This window comes from Notechis scutatus, chromosome Z, assembly GCF_049901735.1.
Source record: "Notechis scutatus isolate UNSWTSFEM ecotype Mainland chromosome Z, rNotScu1.2, whole genome shotgun sequence".
In the NCBI taxonomy this organism is placed as follows: Eukaryota; Metazoa; Chordata; class Lepidosauria; order Squamata; family Elapidae; genus Notechis; species Notechis scutatus.
The window spans coordinates 57,735,555-57,760,643 of NC_142025.1; the positions used below are offsets into that span (position 1 = coordinate 57,735,555).

Below are 25,089 nucleotides of genomic sequence, written 5' to 3' on the forward strand. Positions count from 1 at the left end.
TCTTCTATTGTTCATCAATAAATTTTCTAATGTGAGGATAAAGAGTGGGGTGACAATGGACATCCCTGTCTTACTCCTTTAGGGATAGCAGTATCTCCGTCATCTCAATCCATGGACAGGGGCAATGAAATAACTACCAGTTTCTATCCTTACAGAAACAAACACAAGCATTCTTGGAAGGCAGTGCGAGGTGGGATTCCTTTAAGTGACCAGAAACATCCATTCCAGATGGAAGAATTTATGCTGCTTATAAATTCCCCTGGAAGATGATTAAATCTGAGAGGGTTCATTCTAGGTTTTGATGATTCCGTGAAGCCACTGTCCTTGTCAAAGAGAACCAAATAGTCAAACTGTTACCTGGAATTGTAGGATTCATTGTTAGCTTTTTAATAAAGGTGATATTAGCATTTAGCATGGCATGAAGTTCAGGAAATCATCTTTTCATTTTAGCCAAAACAATTTATTTCTTTTATTTGCAAATATTAGCTTTTTCAGGGACTAAACAAATAAGGAGCATAATCTGAAGTCCTTATGTACTGCAAATATTAAAGAAACAAGCCCAGATGGGAAAGCGGAAGAGACAGCATATTTTAATAGTGTCTATCTTATGTTTACTTAATGTTTTATTTTATCTGTTGCTTTTTGCACATAGCATATACAGAATGTTATGGAGTATTTGTTTCTTTATTTCTGTACCTAAGTAAATGCTTTTTTCTTTGTCTGAATTACTTGATGATTTGCATTTTCGGGTGGACAATAAAGCTCCTTTGCAAAGTTAAAAGTGTCTCTCTCAGGGTTCAAGTTCTTCAAGCCAAAATTGGGGGCTATGTTTCATGGCAACAGAATTAATTCGTTTCTAGCTAATATTCTGAAAAAGAAAAGCAATGTTTCAGAAAAATAAAAACTTTAGGGAAAACGTTTCATTACAACTGCATTTTAACAGTATGTAAAGAATTATAATTAACAATTTGAACTACTGTTCATAATAAACTTTTTTACTGAAAAAAGAAATTGGTAAATGTTTTGCATTTGTACTTGTTATGCAGTATACAATCTAAACATTCAAAATGGCCCTAAACTACAAATATGTATTTTTCTTTATTCAGCATTTTCACTTATGGCTTTCTAATAATAAAATGTTTAAAAAAGGAAGTAGACTGCTTGGAAAATATACTGAAACATATTGAATAACAAATCCTTTTTCCCAAATCTTCATTCCATTTCTTTTGTGGCTGTTTCTTGAAACAAAACAAGCTCTTCAAAACTAATCATCTGGCTCATATCTATGGAAGTAAAATAGAAAAATAGTTAGATGTAATTTTTCATACTCCACATTTTGCATTTTACATTACAATAATTAATCCATTTTTTGAATAAATAATCAGTATTTGTTGAAAGAGTCACATTCTTCCTGAAAGAACAGACCACCGCCTGGGAGCATATTTATTTAATTTATTGACAGAATTTAGATGGCTTCCTATTTCATATACTTATTCTAGGTTGCTCACAATAATCCAGATAACAGATAATCAGAGTTGGAAGGGACCTTGTAGGTTATCTAGTCCAACCCCAGCCCAAGCAGGAGACCCTACACCATTTCTGACAGTTGGCAGTCCATAAAAACAAATTTGAATTTTTAAAAAATTAATCATGATTCTGTAAAACCAAATATCATTAATAGAAAAAAACACAGAAAATATAAAAATACAAATGAAGGATAATCACTTACTTTGAAAGCTTCTTTCGTAGCTCTTTTATCTGATCATTCTTTTTTGAGAGAATCTCCTTCATATTGCGATAGGCAGCAGTTTGTTGGAACTTCTTTTCTAATTCCTATGCATTTTGAATCATTAAAATATTATTTTAATGATACTACATTTGTATTATACTAGCATTAAAACTTTCAAAATGGCAGTATCTATAAATACATGAAAAATAAGTATGATAGAATATTTGTACAACAAAAGTTTAGTTTAGCAAATTACTTCATGTAAAAAGCCAAATCAAACCCAAAGAATTTCATTATTTATATTTATAATATGTTGAAGCTTATTTTTTATAATTAAAATCATCATGGGATTAAAATAATTTCTTTCAAGAGCATGGTATTTAGCTACTGTTCCAGATAACAAGAATTAAAGTTGAAAAAAGGCAAAGATGGCCACAAATGTAGCTAGGGAAACAAACCTTTTCAGCCAGTGCTAACTGGTCTTGAACCTTAAGTAAGTCATGTTTTGTTGACACCAGATTCTCCTCCAAGGATTTTTGGCTTGCAGTACTGTCTTGCAGTGTTTTCTCAAACTGACACTTCAAATTAGCCATAGTATTTTCTAGTTCAGTAACATCCTGAGTAGTGTTAAACTGAAAAAAAGATATATGATTATTGAGAAAATAAATGTCTAGCCAAATATTTATTTAACAATATTGTGTGTGTAAAGATAATCCTCAGAATGGATACTCATGGTCTGTAAAACATTTACAGTCAAAGTTTGCACCAACTGGCCCACCTGCGTTATTTGACTGCCTTTTGGATGCTTGGCAAACTGTTTGCATTTATGATTAAGGCCTTTTCAGGTTGCCAAGTGCCCTGCAATCATATAATTATCACTTGCAATCTTCTCTGCCACCTTCCCTGGAAAGTCAATGGGAAAGCAGACAGAGAATATATTACATTTGAGGTTTGTTCTCCTGGCGTGCCAATGGATTTCCCATCTCCTCCATGCAGAAATTATCCCACAAAATGAAAAAGCAGACCTCAGATCTGGTGAAAATGCAACAAATGCCAGCATTCTGAATCTTCCAGAATGGTGGTGTTCACTATCATTTTCCCCCTTCCCTTGAAAGGTTCTAGAAGGAAAAATGCCAACAAGTATTTCCAGAGGGGAAATCTCTTGGCATTTTGGAGAAATGGGCCTAAAATCTGGCAAAAGCATTAGTGAATGGCAGTGTTCATGCAACTGTTTTCCTTGGTAGGGTGGAGAAGGTTTAGGCTCAAGGTGTGATGGGAAGCCTGCCCATTCTGCCCACTCCTAGGAGTTTCAGGCTATCTCCCTGGCAGTTCACTTAACAATCCACAAAGCTGCTCAACAACCACAACTGAGGGAGCTGGGACTGATGTCTTTGAGTGAAGCAGTCAAGTGGCATCTTGCTTAATGATTGCTTCATTCAGTAACTGAGATTTTAGCCAAATGTGGTCATAAGTAGAGGACTACTGATATTTTTACATAGAATTTCATAAAAATAAACCCAATTCACAGATACTGTAGAAAACTTGAAGCCGTAAAATTCAATGGACTCAAATGCCTAGCATTTGTTAACATTTATAAAATAATATTAAATGAAAATTTTAAATTGATAGCATTAAGAGAAAAGGGAGAAACAAATGAAACAAATTCATAAACAATATTAGGCAAATTTGCTTTTTAAAATAAAAGTAACATGGCATTTATGGATGATTTACAAAATGAAAATGTATTTGATTAGTGTTATCAATATTTCTAAAATGATACATATACTATATATATAGTTTTATTAGTTTCATTTGATTCTATTCATACACAAAACTTGCAGGTACGTCTTTAAGAATTACCCAACTAACAGGCTAGGTAACCAAATGGCAATAAATGAGGCCTACACAGAATTTGAAGGTTTTCCTAGGAAAAAGAAGCAAGATTATCATGACAGCCTTTAAATTATTCATAGTGAAAGCAATGACCAAATTTTTTAGGGTCCTCAGTTAGGTACAGATAAAAAATTTGATGCTACTTTATTAGCATGAGTAAAATTCAAATTTCAGAGTTCTGCTTTAAGCACCAAGATATATATTTAATGCTAAAACTGGATAACCATTTGTTCAAGATTGTATGAAAATTCCTGCACTGGGCAGGGGAGTTGGAGTAGAAAACTTCCAAGTACTCCTCCAAGTCTAGGATTCTATATTTAGTCTTATTTTGGAAATGAAGGAAAGTACATGGTTTTCCATTTTCAAGCAATGGCTGTCAACCTGGAGCCATTTTCTTTGGCATCTTCAGGGCTACCACAGCAGTGACTGGGCAAGCTGTGGGAATGGGAGGGGAGAACGGAGGTAGAGAAAGCGAGGGCTTTGTAACCAAAATAAAATTATTTCCTCTGAGAACAAAACACCAGGTGTGAAGAGGCGGGATGTGAGTTCAGATGAACTTTGGACTGTGACCTGATTGGGCCATGTGATGGTCTAAAGGGGCAGAAGGGAGGAAATATTATTTTTTATTAGGGGGAAACCCAGAGGATTTTAAATTCAGGTTTCCCTGCCTCGGAATTCTGATTCTGTTGCAGGTGTTCCTTGGAACCTTGACAATGGCTTGAATTAAATTCTTTTTTAAGTGTTGCTGATATTTTCAAACAACTTAGAAAAATTCATATAAAAATACTGTTACGTGACACAAGTTCTTATATGAAATAACCATTAGTGTTCTGTAATTTTAAAATATTACTCTATAGAAAAATTATTTGGATTTCTTGGTCGATTTATTTCATTTGTTGATTGAATTTATTGTAATTTTACTGATTCTAGTGTATTTGAAACTATTTTTAGTTTATTTGGATCATTTTGATTTTTCCTCATCTGAAACCATGAAAGGGCTCCAACACAAGGAGCTGAATATTGTACAAAGTTTGATAATTGTCAGAATATAATGGCCTTTAATGAGATGTTATTAAAGCCTACACATACCTGTGTTTCCCAAAAAATAAGACCGGGTCTCATTTTCTTTTGACCCCTGAAAAAACGATTAGGGCTTCTTTTCGGGGAGGTGTTATTTTTCCCCCCATGTACCAGGAGCCACGAGCTATCCCTCATAGCTCCTTGCCTAATGGTCTTACCAGTAGTGTGGTCCGCGGAACAGCTGATCAGCAGGTGATGTCCTGCCGCCACCTCGAAGAATCACGGCTGCTTTTGCAGCCGATTGAGGCTGCAAAAGCAGCAGGAGGCCCCACATGCCTCACACCCCTTTCACACCCCTTACTTCAATCGGCTGCAATGGCCCAAGTTCTTGGTGCACCCTAGCCTCCACCTGCCCTTCTTGCTGGCTCTGCTGCTGCTGGGACACTTGGCCGCTAGCAGCCGAGCGGCTGCCTGTGCTGTTGCTGGCCTCGCAGGAGCTCTTTGCCTTCCTGGCAGCGCTGCTTTTGGCCATTGTTGGGCTGCTCCTGCCTGGTGTGAGGGGAGTTGTCCCAGATCTATGTCCTCCGGAGCGTCCTGGAGCGCACAGCCATCACGACAGCTAGCATCCACCAGGGCCAGGGCCCAAGGAGTACCGGACTTAGCTCGTAGCCCAGCACCTGCAGCACCGAGTAGACCTGCAGGAAGGTACTCAGTAGCCCGAAGGTGGTGGCAGGCGAGGCAGCATGGCTCTACCGGTGGCCACTGACGAAGGGGCCCTGGCAGTTCAACAGAGCGATGGATGCTCCAGAGGATGTAGTTCTCGGCTTACTCACTCCCGCACTAGGCAGGAGCAGTCCAGCAGGGCAGCCAAGAGCAGCTCTGTCAGGAGGGCGAAGAGCTCCTGTGAGGTCAGCAGCAGCACAGGCAGTTGTTCATGCCAGTTGCTGCAAGTGAGTGGTGAGAGCATCAAAACCAAAAAGCAGGACTTGGCTCTTTTCTGAAATGAGTTTGCAGCAGCTTCTGGACACGGAGTGAGCAGCCCATGCCTCTGCTTGCTGCCAGTGCCATCCTGGCATGTTTTGGAAGGGAGATAAAAATAAATCCTGCACTCTTTCGCTGCCGCTGTGCAAACCCCAACACAGGCAACAACAGCTTTGCCTTCTCCCTTCCAAAATATGCTGGGACAGCATCGGCAGCAGGCAGAGGGCAATCCAATCAAACCTCTTTTGGGGTGATTGTATCCCAGGATTGCAACACTGAAGGTTCGGCAGGAAAATGCTGTTTAATGAAGACATACAGGCTCAGCTCAGCAGAGCTGCTTCTTCTTTCGGACCCTGAATGGGCTCCGCTAAACAAAATCAGCTGTTTAGTGAAGACATGCAGGCTCAGCTCAGCTGTTTGCGGAGGATGTTCAAGCTCTCAATGGGGCGGCAGCTCTACTGTTTAGAGAAGACATGCATGCTCAAATTTCGCTGCAGATTGCTGAAAAGGCTCCATTCTGAGACTTCAGTGTTGCAATCCTGGGACACCCCCAGCTTCCTGATGCTGCTCTGGGGCTTCCACGGTGCCAGGGGTGGGGAGGCCACCAGAGGAATTGTGTGTGGCCACCTGGTTCCACTTCACCTTTGCTAGGGCAGCGGGCGCTAGTCCTTGGCCGGGCAGCCCCAAGTGTCATTCCAAAGCCTTCCTGCCACTTAGTTTGGGGTGGATGGCGGCACAGCTAACTCGAGTTGCAAACAACCTGGGGATTTCGTCAGCCTTTACTTGGCCAGTATGCCTGCAAGATTCCTGGTTTCCGAGGCTGGCATAGTTCAGCGTTTGGGCTCCAACTTGCTCTTTTCCTCTCGGGTAGCAACTGCACATGTGCGGTGCCTACGGCTGAGTCTGGCCTGCTAATCTCAGACGGCAGCAGCTTTGACCCAATTCTGGCTGCCAACGTTGCAGGCAAAAACCTGCTTCATGGCCACGCAGACAGAGCCCACACTGCCCGCTGCTTCATGTGGGAAAGGAGGCGCTGCAAGGGAGCCCATTTGTAATGTTGGCTGGGTGGGGGTCACCCATGCAGAGGCCGGGCCTCGGAGCACCACCCTGAGCGGATGCCAAGCCAGAGGCATTCCCCTTACCCAATTGCCCTCCGCCATTTCTCATCAAATGTCCATTTATGTGTGTGAAAGAGAAAAACAGAGAAAGAGAAACAGCGGAGAGGGAACCCTTTCAAACAGCGTTACCTGCAATTCTTGTTACTCCTCTCCGTTTCTCTCTCTCTCAGCTGATTCAAGGGCCGCTGTTAAAGGGCCGAGGTGACCGGGGAAGGAAAGGGCTGCCTCCTCAGCTGGCCACGCCCACCCACTTCACTAGGGCTTATTTTTGGGGTAGGACTTATATTAGGCCCACTCCCAAAAAATCAGGGGAGGGTACTTTCAAGGTAAGTTGTATTTTGGGGGAAACACAGTAATATTTTATGAATTTATTTATATTTATTAGTTCTTTGAACAATTAAAACTTGTTATTTAAAAACTATTTTTAAACATAACCTTTACTTTTGAAAAATGAGCAACAGAGATAAAATAAAAAAGAATCAATAAGTCTGAAGGAAATTAGTGGGACAGTGGAGAAATTGGTGTTTATTTATCAGAAATCAAATGCCTATTCACAAATGAACAATTAATGTAAAAAAGTTGACTTGAAATAAGGTTTTGACTCATCTGTTTAATTGGGTTCTCTTTGTTTAGTTTTAGGATTTGCGTGAAGAATAGATCACATTTTAGAGAATATTTATGCAGAAATATTGAAAATTCAAGGGGTTCACAAACCTTTATGCAACATTGTTCTTTGAGAGGCATGTATTAAAAAGATAGTGTTAATTTGCTAATGCAAGGATTCAGATAAAAAATTATGGTGGAAAAAATTAAATAGCTATGTATATTAGGAATATCATAGAACTTGAAAAAACAGGAGGAAGCAGGGAAATTTTTATTATGGTTTAAAATTGGACTATACAGCAAATTATTATATTTAGATGAATTAAGTTCACCATAAGATTTTGAAACACAGCTAAAAAATAATTTTCATGGAATAATTTTATCAAAATAGTAGTTATTGATATGGCCTAAGTATTTTTTACCTTTTGATCCCCCTGAGCAATTTGTATGGTCTGTAAAGCCTTTTCTAACTTTGACTTTTCATCCAGTGCATTTGTAGCCTGCAAAAGATTTGAAAATTCAAGTCAAATCTTATTTTAAAAAGATACATCCATCCACTCTAGAAATGGTTTACCATTTTCTTCTTTCTTTATCCACATAACCATCTACTGTAAAGCCTCAATCTAACATATCATGTTGGATAAAGACAGTTCAGATGAACATATGTCATTCATTGAGAACTGCATCATTATGTTGTTTGCATATTTTACAAATTGTGTCATTTTTATGGCAATCTGCATCCTTTGTGAAATGAAGTCATTATGTAAGTTAAAATTGATTCAAATTATATAATATCTAATTTAAGATTTTTCCATTATTTTGTGGAATATCTAGATGGAAATCTCCATTGCAACTCAGATACCCTAAATGAATGTCTGTTAAGTCAAAGTCATACTTGATTTATCAAAGAATTTTACCTGCAGCTCTATTGTCTTTAATCTAGTCTTCAGTTTTTCATTTTCTTCATGAAGTCTTGCAATTTCCTGCAGGCAAAATATCAAACAAACTAGAAATATTTAGATGTTTTATAAAATCATTTATCACAATTTGAAAAAAGTAATGCTTATATATATTGCACCAGTACATAGAGATTGTCTGGATTTTCCCCCTGTGGATTTTGGATAGTGTGGATTTTCTCCCTGACATAGGTTTTAATTACTATTTAAATTGATTTTTTTACCCTTGCACATTGCTCGAACTCATGTACAAGTGAATTGCTGTAGAAATAACTGAAGTTATAAATTAACTAAAATGCATTAAAATACATTTAGTTTCATTCATAAAATACATAAACCCCAAAATGAGATTAATCTACAGAATATATATTTGGAAGGAAATTAAATATGGTGAAATACCTAAGAATACACAAAGATTGTGAATCAAATGAATCAACAAATCAACAGGGAAGCTGGCAGGGAAAGTTGTAAGCTGCTGACATTGTCAAGAAATCCCCTCTTGTCTCTAGGGGCTGATTGAAAGAACTGCTTCCCAAAGGAATCTAATCTGCTTTGGCAGGATGCAAAAACAGAAGAGTAATCCTGCAGATGATGCAGAGGGGACTTAAATTCCTCTGCTGGGATGCAGAAATGGAGCCAAAAACAGTTTAGAGTTTTCCTTTTTATTAGTTTATAATATTATAATACAAAAGCAAATAATAGGAAAAATAGGGGAGGGAAAAGTATTAAAAAGGGGGGAGGAGGCATTGATTTCCGACTCCCTTTGCAACAGTAGAATAAGATAGTAACATCAAACCTCATTTTTTTTACTTTTACTTAATAGTACAAACTAGCCATTTCTTCTATAACAACAAACCTATCTAATCAGTAAAACCCAAAATCAAAGTTTCATTGTTTTTCTTCTCAAGCACAAAGTCCAGAAGCAGTTTCCAAGTAGAAACAAAAATAATTGTTTTTTCTTTTCTTTTATCAAAGCAGTCAATTTAGCCAACTCTGCTAACTCCATCAACTTTTGCAGCCATTTGTCCATTGTGAGGAAGCAATGAATCCAAAATCCTGAAGTTATCTCTGTTCCTGCACCCCAACAAGAGTTCCCCTCCGTGTATGGAGGGCTGCTGAACTCCCCTGAAAAGCAGTTTTCAGACCTGTTATAAGAGAAGTGAGATTCAAAAATTTCAGCAACTGGTTCTCTGCCTGGTTGCTGGGTGGGCATGGCCATTTAGGGGTGGCCTAGTCAGCCTCCTGCACCATGGCAGGTGGGAGCATTTTCAGCCTCCCCGGGCTCCAGAGGCTTTCCTCGAGCCTCCAAGAGGGCAAAAACGGCCTCCCACGGGCTCTGGAGGCCCTTCAGAAGCCAGAAACTGGCTCATTTTTTGGCCTTCTGAAACTTTCAGGCCTGTTTTTCACCCTCCCTGAGCCTCCGTGCGGGCCCTGCATTTACCTCACATCCAAAATGGGCTGCGTGGAGATTTTTGCAGGGGGGCAGTCAGGGGTGGGATTTGAAGGTTCGCTGAACCAGCCATAACAATAGTCATAGACATAGAATAACAGAGTTGGAAGGGACCTTAGAGGTCATCTAGTCCAATACCCTGCTCAAGCAGAAGAGTCTATTCCAAATATTAGCCTCTACCTAGGATCAATCTCACAGCCTTCTGATTGTGAGGCGAGAGCTCCACCTCTAGGCAGGGGCCGCCAACTTTTGGACCTCAGGCACCACCAAACTCATAATTTTAAATCCCGCAGACCAGAGACCATGAGAAAATCCCCCAAAAACTTTGCAGGAAAATTCCCCACCCTGTTTTCCTACCGATCGATCCCTCTTTATTTGGGATTGCAGGATACTGTCTCCAGCTCCGTTCTCAGGGGGAAGGAGAGAGGGGGGAGGGAGGGAGGGAGGGAGAGGGAGAGAGAGGGGGAGAGAGAGAGAGAGAGACAGAGAGGGAGAGAGAGTGAGTGAGTGTTAGTTTTCTGGCAGAGTTTGCGGGAAAGAAAGACTTTTGCTGCTTTCCTTCCATGCAGCCAAAAGCAGAAGAAATGGAAAGAAGCAGCCAGGTGCAGGTGCATGGGCGAGAAAGAAGCAGCCAGGCCAGGTGCATGGGCAAGTGGAGCAAGTTCCCCCCTCCTCTATCTACCTTGTGCTGTTCGCAATGCAAGCGACACAAACCTTGTGTTCCCACGCAGCCTGGATTAATTGCTTTGGGGATGACATTTCTCTGTGGACCACTGGTTGGCAAACACTGCTCCAGGCCACCGTACTGGTTGTTGGCTTATGGGTTATTAGCTATGGGTTTGCCCAAACCTGGCGAACCCGTAGCAGCCCTAGAGTTGGTGCCTCAGACAAGTAGGGGAAGCCCTGGGATGCAGCATGTTTTTTCATTCAGTAGCTAAAAAAGCAGTGTGAGGTAATCACATGGGAGTTGTGCTTAACTTCAACTTTCCTCAATAAGTGAATTTTCTGCCCCAATTGTATTTTTTAACTACCTATACATGTATATCAGAAAGGATGGGGCAGGCTACATATACTCTGGGTCACTGACCAGGAAGTAATAAATAATAAGCAGTTAACATTCAGAGATGCTGCCAACTGCTTTTCCCAATCTGATGCTGTGGGAGAACTTTTAGGGAATGTTACTTTTTCTAAAAGTTCTTCCAATGCATCACATTGACAGAAGCAGTTGGCAGCATCTCAGACAACAGCCTTATCAAGCTCACATTTTAAAATATAATATTTCTTTTGAAGCTTCTCCCTAGAACTTTTGCTTCCATTTTACTCAAGCTCCAGAGCACTACTGTGCGTTCACCAAAATTCTGGCCTCTTTTAAATATTTTTTAACATTTAATCTACTTGCAAATACAAAGAAAAAGTATACAATATTTCCAAATTATTTGTGGACTTTTCTTTTTTCAACTATTTCCAAATTATTTGTGGACTTTTCTTTTTCCAGATGTGTGTGCTAAAATGCAAAGAATTTGTTTTTATAATTATTAAGTCATTAGCAATTTAAAGTTATTATAATTGGTTACTTAAACTTCTAAATATAGCTTGAATAATAAGGAATACAGTTAGTTTAATTGATAACTAGTTATACTGAGCAGAGTGAAGTGAAACAATGAATGGTCACCTTGTTTAGCAATTCTGATGCTCCCTCATGCAATGGAGTAAGTTTAGTTTTAGCCAACTCTGGATTCAGCTAAAAAGGAAAAAAATACAAATCAAGTATCTCTAACACAATATAAACTTATTCAGAAGTAGGATCTTCCAAATCAAACTAAAGTTAAGGTGTACTCTAAAATTTATATTTAGAAATTATTGTTCATCCTTCTCTTATTCTGATAGGAAAAATCCTTTCTAGTTACCATTTGCAATCAGACAAGATCTGATATATACATATGAGACAAAATAAGGTGTATTCTAAAAATCGTATTTAGAAATTATTGTTCATCCTTCTCTTATTCTTATCCTGGAGCACAGGGGAAGTACCAGATGTTTGGAAAAGAACAGATGTGGTTCCCATCTTCAAAAAAAAAAGGGGGGGGGGAAACAGACCTAGGAAACTATAGACCAATCAGCCTAACATCAATACCCAGGAAGATACTGGAAAAGATAATAAAAAACAGCTCTGCCAACATCTAGAAACAAGTAAACTAATAACTAGCAGCCAGCATGGGTTTGTTAAAAACAGATCATGCCAAACCAATCTTATTTCATTCTTCAACATAGTGACTAAATTAGTAGACCAGCAAAATACTGTGGACATAATATATTTAGATTTCCGCAAGGCATTTGACAAAGTAGACCACAATCTATTTCTTGGTAAGCTAGAAAAAAGTGGAATAGATAGCACCACCACTAGATGGACTCGCAACTGGCTGACAAACCATACTCAACGAGTAATCCTTAATAAGTCTAAATCTACATGGAGGGAAGTAAGCAGTGGGATGCCATAAGGTTCTGTCTTAGGTCTAGTAGTCTTCAATATCTTCATTAATGACTTAGATGAGGGAATAGAAGAACTTACCAAATTGCAGATGATACTAAGCTGGCAGGAAGAGCTAACACCCAAGAAGATAGGCTCAAGATCCAGATGGATCTTGACAGACTAGAACCTGGGCTGTATCTAACAAAATGAAATTCAATGTAGAGAAAAGTAAAGTCCTACACTTAGGCAAGAAAAATCAAAAGTACACATACAGACTGGGTGAAACCAGGCTCAATAGCAGTAACTGTGAGAGGGATCTTGGAGTCTTAGTGGGCAACCAGCTAAATATGAGCCAGCAGTGTGCAGCAGCAGCCAAAAAAGCTAATGCAATCCTAAATTGCATTAAGAGAGGGATACAATCAAGATCAAGTGAGGTACTAATACCACTCTATAAAGCCTCAGTAAGACCACACCTAGAGAACTGCATCCAGTTTTGGTTACCACATTGTAAAAAAGATGTTGAGACTCTAGAAAAAGTACAGAAAAGAGCAACCAGGGTGATTAGGGGACTGGAGACTAAAACATATGAAAAACAGTTACAGGGACTGGGCATGGCTAGTCTAGTGAAAAGAAGACCAGGGGAGACATGATAGCAGTCTTCCAATATTTGAGGGGCTGCCACAGAGAGGAGGGGGTATTTTCTAAAGCACCTGAAGGCCAGACAAGGAATAATGTATGGAAACTGTACAAGGAGAGATTTAACATGGAAATAAGGAGAAACTTTCTGATAGTGAGAACAATCAACCAATAGAACAGCTTGGCCTCAGAAATTGTGGGAGCGTCATCACTTGAGACTTTCAAGAGATATTTTTTATTTATTTTTATTTTATTTAGTTTGTCAATTGCTTACAAGATAATAGATATAAGTAAAAACATAGTTATGAATACATGGAGACATATAAAAAAAATAAAAGAAACAATAGGACAGGGACGGTAGGCACGTTGGTGCGATTATGCACGCCCCCTACAGACCTCTTAGGAAAGGGGTGAGGTCAATAGTAGAAAGTCTAAGGTTAAAGTTTTTGGGGTTTGGGGAAGAAACCACAAAATCAGGTAGAGTATTCCAGACATTGACCACTCTGTTGCTGAAGTCATATTTCCTGCAATCAAGTTTGGTGCGATTAACCTTGAGTCTGTATCTATTGTTTGCTCTTGTATTGTAATGGTTGAAGCTGAAGTATTCATTGACAGGTAGGACATTGCAATGTATGATTTTACATACTATACTTAGATCGGACTGAAGGTGGTGTAGTTCTAGGTTTTCTAGGTCTAGAGTTTCAAGTCTGGTGGCATAAGATATTCTGCAATGAGTAGGAGTGGAGAACTCTTCTTGTGAAATATTTCTGGACTTTCTCAACTGTGTTAATATCAGATATGTAATGTGGGTTCCAGACTGATGAGCTGTATTCGAGTATTGGTCTAGCAAATGTTTTGTATGCTCTAGTTAGTAATGTATTACCAGAGAAAAAGCTACGTTAAAACTAGGTTAATAACTCTTAATGCCTTTTTGGCAATGTAGTTACAGTGGGCTCTAGCACTTAGAGCATTAGAGATGAGTACTCCAAGATCCTTGACAGAGTTTAGATCATCAACAAGGTCTTGACTATTCAGCCTGTATTTTATTTTCTGATTTTTTTTTTGTCAATATGTAAGACAGAGCATTTATTTGTTGAGATTTGAAATTACCATTTGTTTCACCATTCTGATATAGTCAAGGTCTTTTTGAAGGGTAGCAGAATTGTCTGTGGTGTTGAATAGCTCTACATTGTCACCGAAGAGAACTCAGTTGCTCTTAATATGATCACAGAGGTCATTTATGTAAAGTATGAAGAGGGTTGGTCCTAGAACACTGCCTTGGGAGACACCACTGTTGACAGGTACAGAATTTGATAGGATGCTCCCAATTTTGACCATTTGTTGCCTGTTTGACAGGAATGCTTCTGTCCAGTTATGCAGGTGTCCAGAGATACCATAAGATTTTAGTTTTAGTTTTAGGTGTACCACTGAATCAAAGGCTTTACAGAAGTCTATGTAGATTGTGTCTATTGCTTTGCCCTGATCGAGTTGTGTAGTCCATATGTTTTTGCAGTGTAAGAGTTGCAGATTGCAGGATAGTTTTTTTTCTGAAACCAAATTGTTTATTAAAGAGTAGGATGTTTGTTTCTAAGTGGAGGATGATGGATTGGTTAATAATTGATTCCATGACTTTACAGGTGACGCAGCATAAAGAGATTGGTCTGTAATTTTCAACTAGGCTGGGGTCTCCCTTTTTGAAGATGGGGATGACTGTGGCTTGTGACCATAGTTTTGGCAAGGAGCTGGTCCTGAAAGATTTTTCGAAGATTATGCTTAGAGGTTCGGCTATGGTAGTGGAAAGCTTTTTTAAGAAGTAGGCACATATTCCATCCGGTCCAATAGATAGAGATGGTTTTAGATTGCGTAGTGCTTTTTCAACATTGTCTTCTGTAAAATCGATATGTATTAGATCATTGTAGTTGTCTGTGGTTCGACTAGGAAATACTGGGCATGATCCATTGCTGTTTACAAATACTGAGCCAAAGAATGTGTTAAAGAGGTTGGCTTTAATAGTGTCGTCATTGCAGTCTTTACCATTAGGTCCTTTCAGGGGTGGGATGGACCTTGAGTCTTTTAGTTTGTTGTTTACAAAATTGTAGAAAGCGCGGGTGGAATTGGTGCATAGGTTTTTCTCTTGTTTAATGTGATAATTGGTGCATTCAGTCTTTATCTGGTGGCATAAATTTTTGTATCAGCTTTTGAAGTTGGTAATGTGACCAGATTTGTTTTTCCGCCAAAGTGATCTCTTTTTGGATTGAAGCTTCCTTATTGTTATGGGTAATGTTTTTTCTGGTTTTTGGAGTTGTTATTGGTACATATAGTTTGATGACTCTTTTGACTTCAAGTAAAAATATGTTGTAATGGTCTTCAACAATATTGCATCCAGTGAATAGAAATTGCCAATCAAGGGATGAGAGATCGTTGTCTATAAGATCATAGTTGCCTTTTTTTGTGCTGTGGTCACTGTTAGAAAAGGGATCTTTAATTTATATTCCATAAATTGAATTCAAACTATTGCAGAAGATGAGTTTGGAAAGGATGAGATTTGGGTGAGGGTTTAGTGGAGGTTATCCAATCAGATGAGTGGGAATTTAAATTCAGGCTGACTAATCAGCTGGGTTGTTTAAATGGAGCTGGGTGATTTATATGGAGACTATCAATTCTCTGTGAGTCTCCTCTGTTCTCCCCAATTGGTGGCCGTTTAGAATTATTTTTGGTGATTTGATTTAAATGGAGACTGTAGACATCATTCCAGTTCTTCCATCATCGGAATTCACAATCAATCTCAGTTTCAAAAGGCAATTTTCCTGAATAAAAACCTTCTTCACACCTCTTCTTCTTGTCTAGTCCCCCTTTTTTCTTTTTTCTCTCTCCTTTAATCACTCTTTTCTCAAGCTGCCATTTAACTTCCAGAGTTAGAGGGTAAAAACATAAATTAAGCCGCTGCCGCTTAATCTCCGCTCTGGAGTCTTCGCTTTTTAAGTTGTTTCTGACTCGGGTCCACAGTAAATCTTCGAGCCGTTTACCTGCTCCTTCCTGCCACTGAAAAATGCACCACTAATCTATAAGGAGCCGGGGGAGACACTCACCCACAGTTGGGTAGCTTCTAAGCTTGCAGTTGGCAGTTGCCGCAAACCCACAGCTCGTTCGTTCCCCGCGTTGGCTTCCCTCTCCCGAGATCAGGCAAATTCTTTGACCAGGTAGCTTCTTTTCACTAGGCAGCTTTTTCCTCTCCAGGCAGCTGAAAGGGAAGCTGCTCAAGACAGGATTCCTGGACCCCAAAATGCTGGTCCATGTTACACAATGCTGGATAAATGATGTTCATCCCAATGGTTTATGGTGGCCATGAGGAAATCACCTGCATCTGCATGCCATTTGTCAGAAATGGTGTAGGGTCTCCCACTTGGGCTGGGGTTGGACTAGATGACCTACAAGGTGTCCTTCCAACTCTGATTATCTGTTATTCTGATAGAAAAAATCCTAATTACCATTTGCAATCAGACAAGATTTGATATATACATATACTGTATATATCAAAAAGAGATATAAATTAAAATAACACCAAAGATAAAAACAAAAAACAAATTTTGTTTTGTAGTTAAAAAGAGATTAGAAAATCTGCTTTATATTTTCCAAGTGATTTTTCTGATGCTACATACCATTGAAATTTTTAAAGCAAATTCTGTATGTATCTTTGGATCTGAACTTAGTAAGCAAAAAACTACTTTATGACATCCTTTGGTAACATTGGAAAGATTCTTGAAATAGGATTGTGTTGATATATATCTTCAATATATCTCTGATATTCTGTTGATTTCACCTGAAGTCACAAAGGTAAATTGTAATACCATATATAGTTTTCCTGTATTGCAGCTTTTTAAAATCTATATACAGGCATGATATTCCCCTCTGAAAAAAAAATCGGGGCCGGCCAAAAGAGACCCCCCACCGCGCGCCAAGAAATCGCTGCCCAGCTCCCTTTTCCTGCCGCTTAGCGGCCTCCGCTCGCACCGCCCGCCGCTCGCACCGCCCGCCCAGGCTCCGCTCGCACCGCCCGCCCAGGCTCCGCTCGCACCGCCCGCCACTCGCACCGCCCGGGCTCCGCTCGCACCGCCCACCCGGGCTCCGCTCGCACCGCCCGCCGCTCGCACCACCTGCCCGCGCTCCGCTTGCACCGCCCGCCCGTTCAGGCTCCACTCGCACCGCCCGCCCAGGCTCCGCTCGCGGCGATTCCCAAAAAAATCGGAATTCCGATTTTAATCGGAAGAATATCATGTCTGTATATAGGAATTGCTATACTAAATAAATAATAAGTTGGCCTCAGGAAACAATTTATTTAAATCTTGGTAAATTGGACTTATCCAACTGGTACACCTGGTAAAATTTCCCTTTAATATTGGCTCCAACGTTTTCCAATCCTAATGCAGACAGTAACTTTCTTTAACTATTTATTTAACTATTTGTCCTTAAACTGCAATTGACAAACCATATTCAACAACTTTTTCCTGCTGACTGGTCATATATTCAGACTTGAACACAGTAAGCATTCAAAATACTTTGCATTGATTTGTGCTACCAGATATCAAACTTAGCAAGGCAGTAAAAAAACCCGCTGAGGACAAAAAATGAGAATAATGTACTAAATTTCTATAAAATCCTCATACATATACCTATGACAACAATATAAACCCACAGCTATTTTTCCGTTTAATTACTCTTTTAAAAATAAAGTCATACCTTCTTATTTGAAGATGTAAATTCTGATTTTTCAAACTCAGCAACGTGCTCTAATAAATCCCTTGAAAAAGCAATAAATATTTTAGTTAAGTCTATTGAACATTAAATTACTTTCAATAGATCACAGAATCTCTCAGCTCAACCTTGTTTGATCTCAGATGCTAATTAGATGTAAGAGAAGGACTGGCAGAGCCAGGGAGAGGGGTGAAAAGGTGGATTAGCCTAGAATCACTACATAGACTCAAACAGAGTATATCCACCCTCCTCCTCCACATGACTGTGATTATCTGATTCTAGTCAAACTGATTATTAGATGAGAAGATTTCTGAACATAGGCTTCCTGCAATAAATCAGTTAAATTGACCCTTCAGGTTTGGACCTATTCTTTTATGCCTGACACTAGATTCTTGATGGGAGCGGGCACCTGAAAACTCCAGGGTTGTTAGCTAGATTTGAATGTAAAAAAATAGCTTAGAAAAAGCAATGACAAACATCCTCAGCAATAGTGCCAATATAAATGCAAACACAGTTATTAGGATTTGAGCTTAACTTGAAGGTGTCTTTATAATATAAACAGGATACATTAATAAGATGTCTCAAATGAAAACATTACTTTTGAAACTAAGACAATTAAAAACATACTTTTGAAAGAATAGCAAACTAGATCCACTTCTAAATAAACAGCTTTAGGACTCTGCTATCAATTATTATACTAATGTACTGGACTGATAACATTATGACTAAAGAAAGCATATGTATTAATAGCAATATTTAAAATTTATGAAGTTATCTTTAAAGTCCTCACCTATTTTCCAGTTCTGAAATATCAGTCTGCAATTTAAGACACCATTTTTCTGCCTGAGAAAAAAACTGTCGTATAAGTAATACATTGGTGTAAGTTGTATTAATAAGTTCTGATTCCACCTCACTATGCACTACAGTCTGTAAACCATCCAGGATATCTGTCACTTCATCAACAGTGAATGTATCTTCCACAAGCCTAAAGAGAAGAATCCAGAAATAGGATAATTTAAAAAACTATTATTCCAAAAACATTTTTAAAGTAGTTTACGTAGGCATTCCATTTCACTAAATATAGACAAGATGTAATATATCATCAATGGAATTCAGATTTATTCATAAATTTATTCAGAATTTATTCAACAAAACTAGCAAAAACCAGCACAAATTCATAGTCTCAGAGGACATTATCATTTCATCAATAAATAGCAAAGATGAAACTAATACATTAAGAATATCATTTCTACATTTGTAAGTAAATTATTTATTTATTTTATATTTATTTATTATGTCAATCTATATACAGATGCCTTCAATTTTTAACAACTGGAATCAGAATCTCAATCATTGAGTGCAGCATTGTTAAGCAAGATATCCACATTACTGACCATGTGACTGTTTTCCTTAATGACTGTAATCCCAGCACTCCTGGTTGTAGTCATTAAGCAATGGCACAGGTTAAGTGGATAGAATTTCAGGTAAGGAGCGTGAGGGGAGTGAGAAAGACCCTAGAACGCTGCCCTCTAGAGCCAAAAATCTTCCCTGCCAAATCCAAGCAGGATTTTCAAGATGGTAGTTGTAGTGCAACATTTTGCAATGGTCAGAAGTCCTTTATGAGTTGTAAAGCATCCTTTCTAAAACCATCATAATTCCAGACCATCATTAAATAAATGATGATAAGTCAAGGACTATGTGTTCTTCCCATCTTACACTTTCTGTTGGAACTGCATTTAAATAAAATTATGGTTGATATATGGAAGAGAATTGCTTTTGCATGAATGTGGGTGATACCATAATCAAATTTTAACTTTCTATATTTTCTCATACTTCATGAGGGATTTTCTGAAGATAGGTAATCAAAAGGTGATAGGCTATGATGAAACCAGTAAAGTATTCTAAGTGCACAAAATATACAGGGCAAAATCCTAACAGTGGTTAATTAAAGAATTTTAAATATTCCACTTTATGGTATTATTGAAACAAGCTAATTTGAAACAAATATTTGCACATTATAATTAATAAGAGTACAAAGCTTGTCTTTCATATTTGAGTTCTATAATATGGATTAGATTATATTTTATAACAATTTTTTGGCAAAACACTGTCAAAATGGCTTAAAACAATTTATATAAAAATCTGGTACACATAAACTTAATAAAATAACAAACTGAAAACATTTTTAACACAAGGAGAAGAGGCTATAAGAGCAGAGAAGGGTTGGTTGATACCATAATAAAGATGGCTATATACAAATATGCCACAATTTGGCCTCCCATTTTATTAAAAAGAGAGGTGTTGGGAGTCAATTCTAAGTACTGATTTTAATCAATATTGGAGTAATTATGTAAGAGACTAATAACAAATGCAATATAGAAAGAGATTATGCACATCTTGACTGTGCAGGCTTTTGGATTCAAAGGCAAAAATGAGATTTTTATTCATACAGCATTCATTAAAGCAACAGTGCCTTTTCCCAGTACTGAATTGTGAGAATAGTGCTTTAAAAATTGTAGAAAGTGGACCAAACCACCCCCACCTCTAAATAGTGGCTAGGACGCTATGATTGAAGTTATATATCTTTTATGTGTGTTACACAAACACAGCTGCCATCTTGAATATTTGGATATCCTATGCACACATTCCTGGTTGCATGCTTGCTTGTGTTCCAAAGTAACTTTTTATCTTTGAATTCAAAATATTGTAGACTCTAATATTAGTAAATGTGCTTGAGTCTTATCATTATTTATTTTGTAAAGAAGTACTTATATGTTCCATATGTTATCTGGTATAAATATTCAAAATAAAATTAAAAAGATTTAAACTGCATGAGGATGCTTCCAAATCTCATGCATTAATTGCAGTATTGTTACATTTTCATATTGGTAAATATGATTATGCTCTAATTAGAGTACACATTTTCAACAGTACATTCAAAGATTATTGCTAAAATTGGCCTCTAAGTTAATTTTCCCATTCTCATATTACCTGCTTTCCTTAAGGTCTTGAAAACAAGAATCTACCGTCTTAAGGCGCAGACCACGTTTAGAGCGTGCAAATCGCATGTAGTTGATTACTTCATTCTGATGGTGATCATTTAGACCCAACTCTGCCTGCATATAGAATTCAAAATACAAATATAAAGATACATAATGAGGATTTTCTATAATATTTAAAGACTTATATGCTTAATATAAAGGGTACTTAGGTTTCCCCATATCTAAAGAAATGATTTACAGAAAAATTTATGAAAATATACTCAGAATTGCCCCTTAATAAAATACTGTATATATTTATACACCATTTTAAAGTGACTGTACCCATTGTATAATTACATTGTCCAGATTTAAAAACCAAACCTGGTAGCCATGATGTTAATAAATACTATATAAACTGAATAAATATATACAATTTTCATATACTCTTAGAAAAGAACAGCATATGGAAAAAGTAAAAACAAGAATGAGAGAATATCAAATAGAAATTCATCATAGTCATTCTCAGATTCATTTGACACCAACAATCCCATTCTCATTCATTCAAAGCAAGAAATACCCGTACTGAAAAAGATGCACCACTTTTTGTCTGACCTATCCAGCATAAACCAATACTAAGAATGGTCCTGGAAGTGATTTGATAATAAACTAGCAAAAAGAAGAAAAGGGGGTGTGTGAGTGGTGATGAGGATCGTGATCAAATGCTGCAAGACAAAATCCAGTACCAGAGTGTAATGCGAATTCGGCGTAAGTAAAAGCTTCCATTATCAGTGTTATAAAAACAGCGTGCACTTTCTGTCTCTGCTGCTATCTAGTGATACGGATTTTTGCAGTCAAGAATTGGTAGCCCTATCTTTGGGGTCACAGGAGTCCTAATGTTACACGATTTTAATTTTTAATGTAAAGATCTAAACTGATAATTTGGAATACGATAAGGGAGCGATCGGGCCTCTTTTGAGTTGGGGGAGGGAAGCGCCACATTTTGCGCGAATAATCCCAAATTCCATTTCTCCCGGGAAGTGAAGCAAGAGCATAACCGAATATTGAAGGGGCAGCTGAAAAACAGCAAAATCCTCGGTTGCTCACCATGACGAACCGCCGGTGGCCCACAACGAAGAAGACGCGACGATTTACTGGACTAAGGTTGCCATGGTGAAGAAACGAAAACCTCGCGAGCGTCTTCTTTAAAATATCATTGGCTGATCGAATGTTCGCGCTGATGGAAACGAAGTCCTTTAATGGTCGCGTGGGCGAAAAGGCGGGTTAACGGCTTTTTGGAAGGAGGGGTTAGTGCGGTAGCTTAGGGGTTTCAAAGTCGGAAACTGGCGCTGTATTGTTGTTACTCTTTAGGTTATTTCCCGCCCTTTCCCAGTACGCCGGTGATAAAATAATACGGTGTAGAATACAATGCATTTAACGGCTTTCGCTGTCATCACCAAGCAGCCTTTTTTTCTCTTTTTCTCTTTGCTTTGAAAGGTTCGATTGAAATCAATGCACCCGATGGTGGCTGAGTCGGAATTCAGTCTCTCAAATAGTTCTTTTCCGCGTAGTTTCTTTACACTGATTATACGATGTGGAATATTTATTTATTTATTTATTTATTTGATTTGATTTGATTTGCCAATTGTTTACAAGATAATAAGTATAAGTATACATAGTTGTGAATACATGAAATGGGTACATATAAGAAAAATAAAAGAAGAATAAGAAACAATAGGACAGGGACGGTAGGCACGTTGGTGCGCTTATGCACGCCCCCTACAGACCTCTTAGGAAAGGGGTGAGGTCAATAGTAGACAGTCTAAGGTTAAAGTTTTTGGGGTTTGGGGAAGAGACTACAGAGTCGGGTAGAGTATTCCAGACATTGACCACTCTATTGCTGAAGTCGTATTTCCTGCAATCAAGTTTGGTGCGGTTTACTTTGAGTTTGTATCTATTGTGTGCTCTTGTGTTGTTATGGTTGAAGCTGAAGTATTCATTGACAGGTAGGACATTGCAATGTATGATTTTATATACCATGCTTAAGTCAGACCGAAGACGCGTAATTCAAGGTTTTCTAGTTCTAGAATTTCAAGTCTGGTGGCATAAGGTATTCTACAACGAGTAGAAGAGTGGAGAACTCTTCTTGTGAAATATTTCTGGACTTTCTCAATTGTGCTAATATCAGATACGTAATGAGGGTTCCAGACTGATGAACTGTATTCGAGTATTGGTCTAGCAAATGTTTTGTATGCTCTGGTTAGTAGTGTGATATTACCAGAGAAAAAGCTACGTAGGATTAGGTTAACAACTCTTAATGCCTTTTTGGCTATGTAGTTGCAGTGGGCTCTAGCACTTAGATCATTAGAGGTGAGTATTCCAAGGTCCTTTACAGAGCTTGGGTCATCAACAAGCTCTAATGTTTCATTGTAGCTTTTGCAGACTAAATAAAGAAAATAAGGAACTAGAAAGTTAAGGAACTTTTTGAAATATTAATTAAAATATTGTTAAGGCGGTTGTCATTACAATTCTACCGTTTGAAGCCTCCTTTGCATGCAAAAATGGCTTTATGTCAATCTTACGCCTCCTATGTAAGACTTGCCATTGGTTGCTTTCCTGTATATGTTATAGGCTTAATACTGTGGAAAGGGAACTTCATGAGGACAGTGGTGACACCCAAGCAGGAAAAGCCCGAGGGGAACATCAGGCCAGCCATAAAACAAACTTGCATAGGAAAAGAGATTTAATAAAAGGTATTGAAAGAAGCTCCCTAGACAAAAGCCAAGTAATTAAGAAAGCTAAGGAAACAAGAAAAGAAAACCCTTACAAACACAAGACATGCCAAATCAGCTAAACAAACAGACAAAAGACACGAAATAAGTTCCATAGCAGACAGGAGATTGCCACAAGAAAACATTAGGAAACTGATAATCCAATCAAACCACCCTGCAAAGTTTGCCTTCTGCACCCCACGGAGTTTACCCTCCGGCGGAAATGAAGACAACCCCTGACAGGATTTAAAACATTAAGAAATACAAACACAAGCACTCACACACAAAAGGAGAAAAAAAGTATAAAAATCAGGGTTTTTATTATACAAAGAGAGCTAGCTCCAGGAACGCAGACTTCTTGCTATCTCTCGCCTTCCTGAAAAATAAAAAAAAACCCGGCTTCCAAGTAGTTGTCTGAATCTTTGCACTGGAGTACTCCCAGCAGGAAAACCGAACCCTCAGAAGAAAGGCATTTTCCAGCCTTTCAACAATACTCTTGCTAGATCTTATATTTGAGGGTGATTTTAACTGTTTTATAATGGAGGTATGGAGGTACTGATGAGTCAATACGAAAAGCTTGCATCTATCTCTATTTGTCTTTTGGCTATATTATTTAAAATAGTATTGTTTTACAATTAACAATGTGATTCAGAAAATTCTAGAACAGTGGTTCCCAAACTTTTTCAGTCCACAGCCCCCTTGGTGCTACAAACTCATCCTCAGTGCCCCCCCCACCCAGGGGTGGTATTCAAATTTCTGTGGGCGTGGCCTAATTTGAGGGTGTGGTTTGCTGGTAATGTGACTGGGTGGGTGTGGCTTGCTGGTCACATGACTGGGTGGGCATGGTTTGGTGACTGGCAAAGCAAATACAAGTGATCCTCACCTAATGGCCAGTTGCTTAGTGAGTGTTCTAATTTATGACTGGCCTCCCCAGAACTACTTCACCTGTTTTTAGAGTTTTGACAGCCATGCACACACATACACACACACTCCCTTCTAACCCTTCCAACCCTGCTGGAGCAGGTCATTGGACTAGAATCGGCAAAGCATCTCTGATTAGATTCTAGTAGTGAATAAAATCTAATCAGAGATGCTTTGCCAATTCTTGTTGATTTGTTTTATTTGTATTTCTTTATGTTGCTGGATTGCATTGACATGTGTGTCCCTTCTTGTATACAACCCAGAAGCTTTTGTGATTTTTTTGCAGCAAAAATTACCGACCTCTGGCTTTGCTCTACTTTTCAAACGTGCCGGCACTGCAGCATTCTAGGTGCCGGCCCCGCAGGACCACCCCATTGAGCCCGCTGCACTGGAGGGACCTGCCCAAGCAACTCCGAGCGGAGCGGTGCACCAAATCAATGGGGTGAGCCTGGCAGAGGGAAAGAGAGAGAGAGAGAAAGAAAGAGAGAGAGAGAGAAGAAGAAAAGAAAGAGAAAAGGGAAAGAAAGAAAAAGGGACAAAGAAAGGGGGGATGGAGGGATGGAGGGGGAGAGAGAGAGGAGAGAGAGACCTGATGCATCAGATTGAAATGATGCCTAGTTTAGAGGCCCTTTTCCACATTGAAACATCTTTGCCAGCATCTTTGCCAGCACATTGAAACATCTTTGGCTTCTATTAATTAAAGGTTTTGTGGACGAAACATGGCCAAGCCTATCAGGAAGCTCTCACATTTTGTTGAGGCTTTAAACAGGATCCATTGGACCAGACCTCCACCCTAAAAAGTTACTTTTCC

The 25,089-nt window shown here is 38.6% G+C and overlaps 1 protein-coding gene across 2 annotated transcripts; it reads right to left on the reverse strand.

Moving 5' to 3' along the window:
- Positions 1-438: 438 nt before the first annotated feature.
- LZTFL1 (leucine zipper transcription factor like 1) lies at positions 439-21,838 on the reverse strand. 2 transcript variants are annotated; one of them, XM_026678493.2, is made up of 10 exons: positions 21,694-21,838; positions 20,600-20,724; positions 18,399-18,593; positions 17,594-17,654; positions 11,423-11,491; positions 8,262-8,327; positions 7,767-7,844; positions 2,188-2,361; positions 1,730-1,833; positions 439-1,283 (listed from the first exon to the last, which is right to left on the reverse strand). In XM_026678493.2, the coding sequence occupies exons 1-10, from the start codon at positions 21,694-21,696 to the stop codon at positions 1,265-1,267; spliced, it is 894 nt and encodes a 297-aa protein (XP_026534278.1). In that variant the 5' UTR covers positions 21,697-21,838; the 3' UTR covers positions 439-1,264. The 2 variants fall into 2 exon arrangements, with proteins under 2 accessions (XP_026534278.1, XP_087802415.1); XM_087946289.1 differs by having other exon boundaries at positions 17,597-17,654; positions 21,694-21,813.
- Between the last annotated feature and the right edge of the window lie 3,251 nt (positions 21,839-25,089).

Bases quoted from the DNA above. Each gene is read 5' to 3' on its own strand.
- LZTFL1 (XM_026678493.2), bottom strand. The intron at 18,594-20,599 runs GTAATATGAGAA...TCTTCTCTTTAG, and splicing joins CAAGACCTTAAGGAAAGCAG to GCTTGTGGAAGATACATTCA. The intron at 8,328-11,422 runs GTGACCATTCAT...TTTTGCCTGCAG, and splicing joins CATCAGAATTGCTAAACAAG to GAAATTGCAAGACTTCATGA.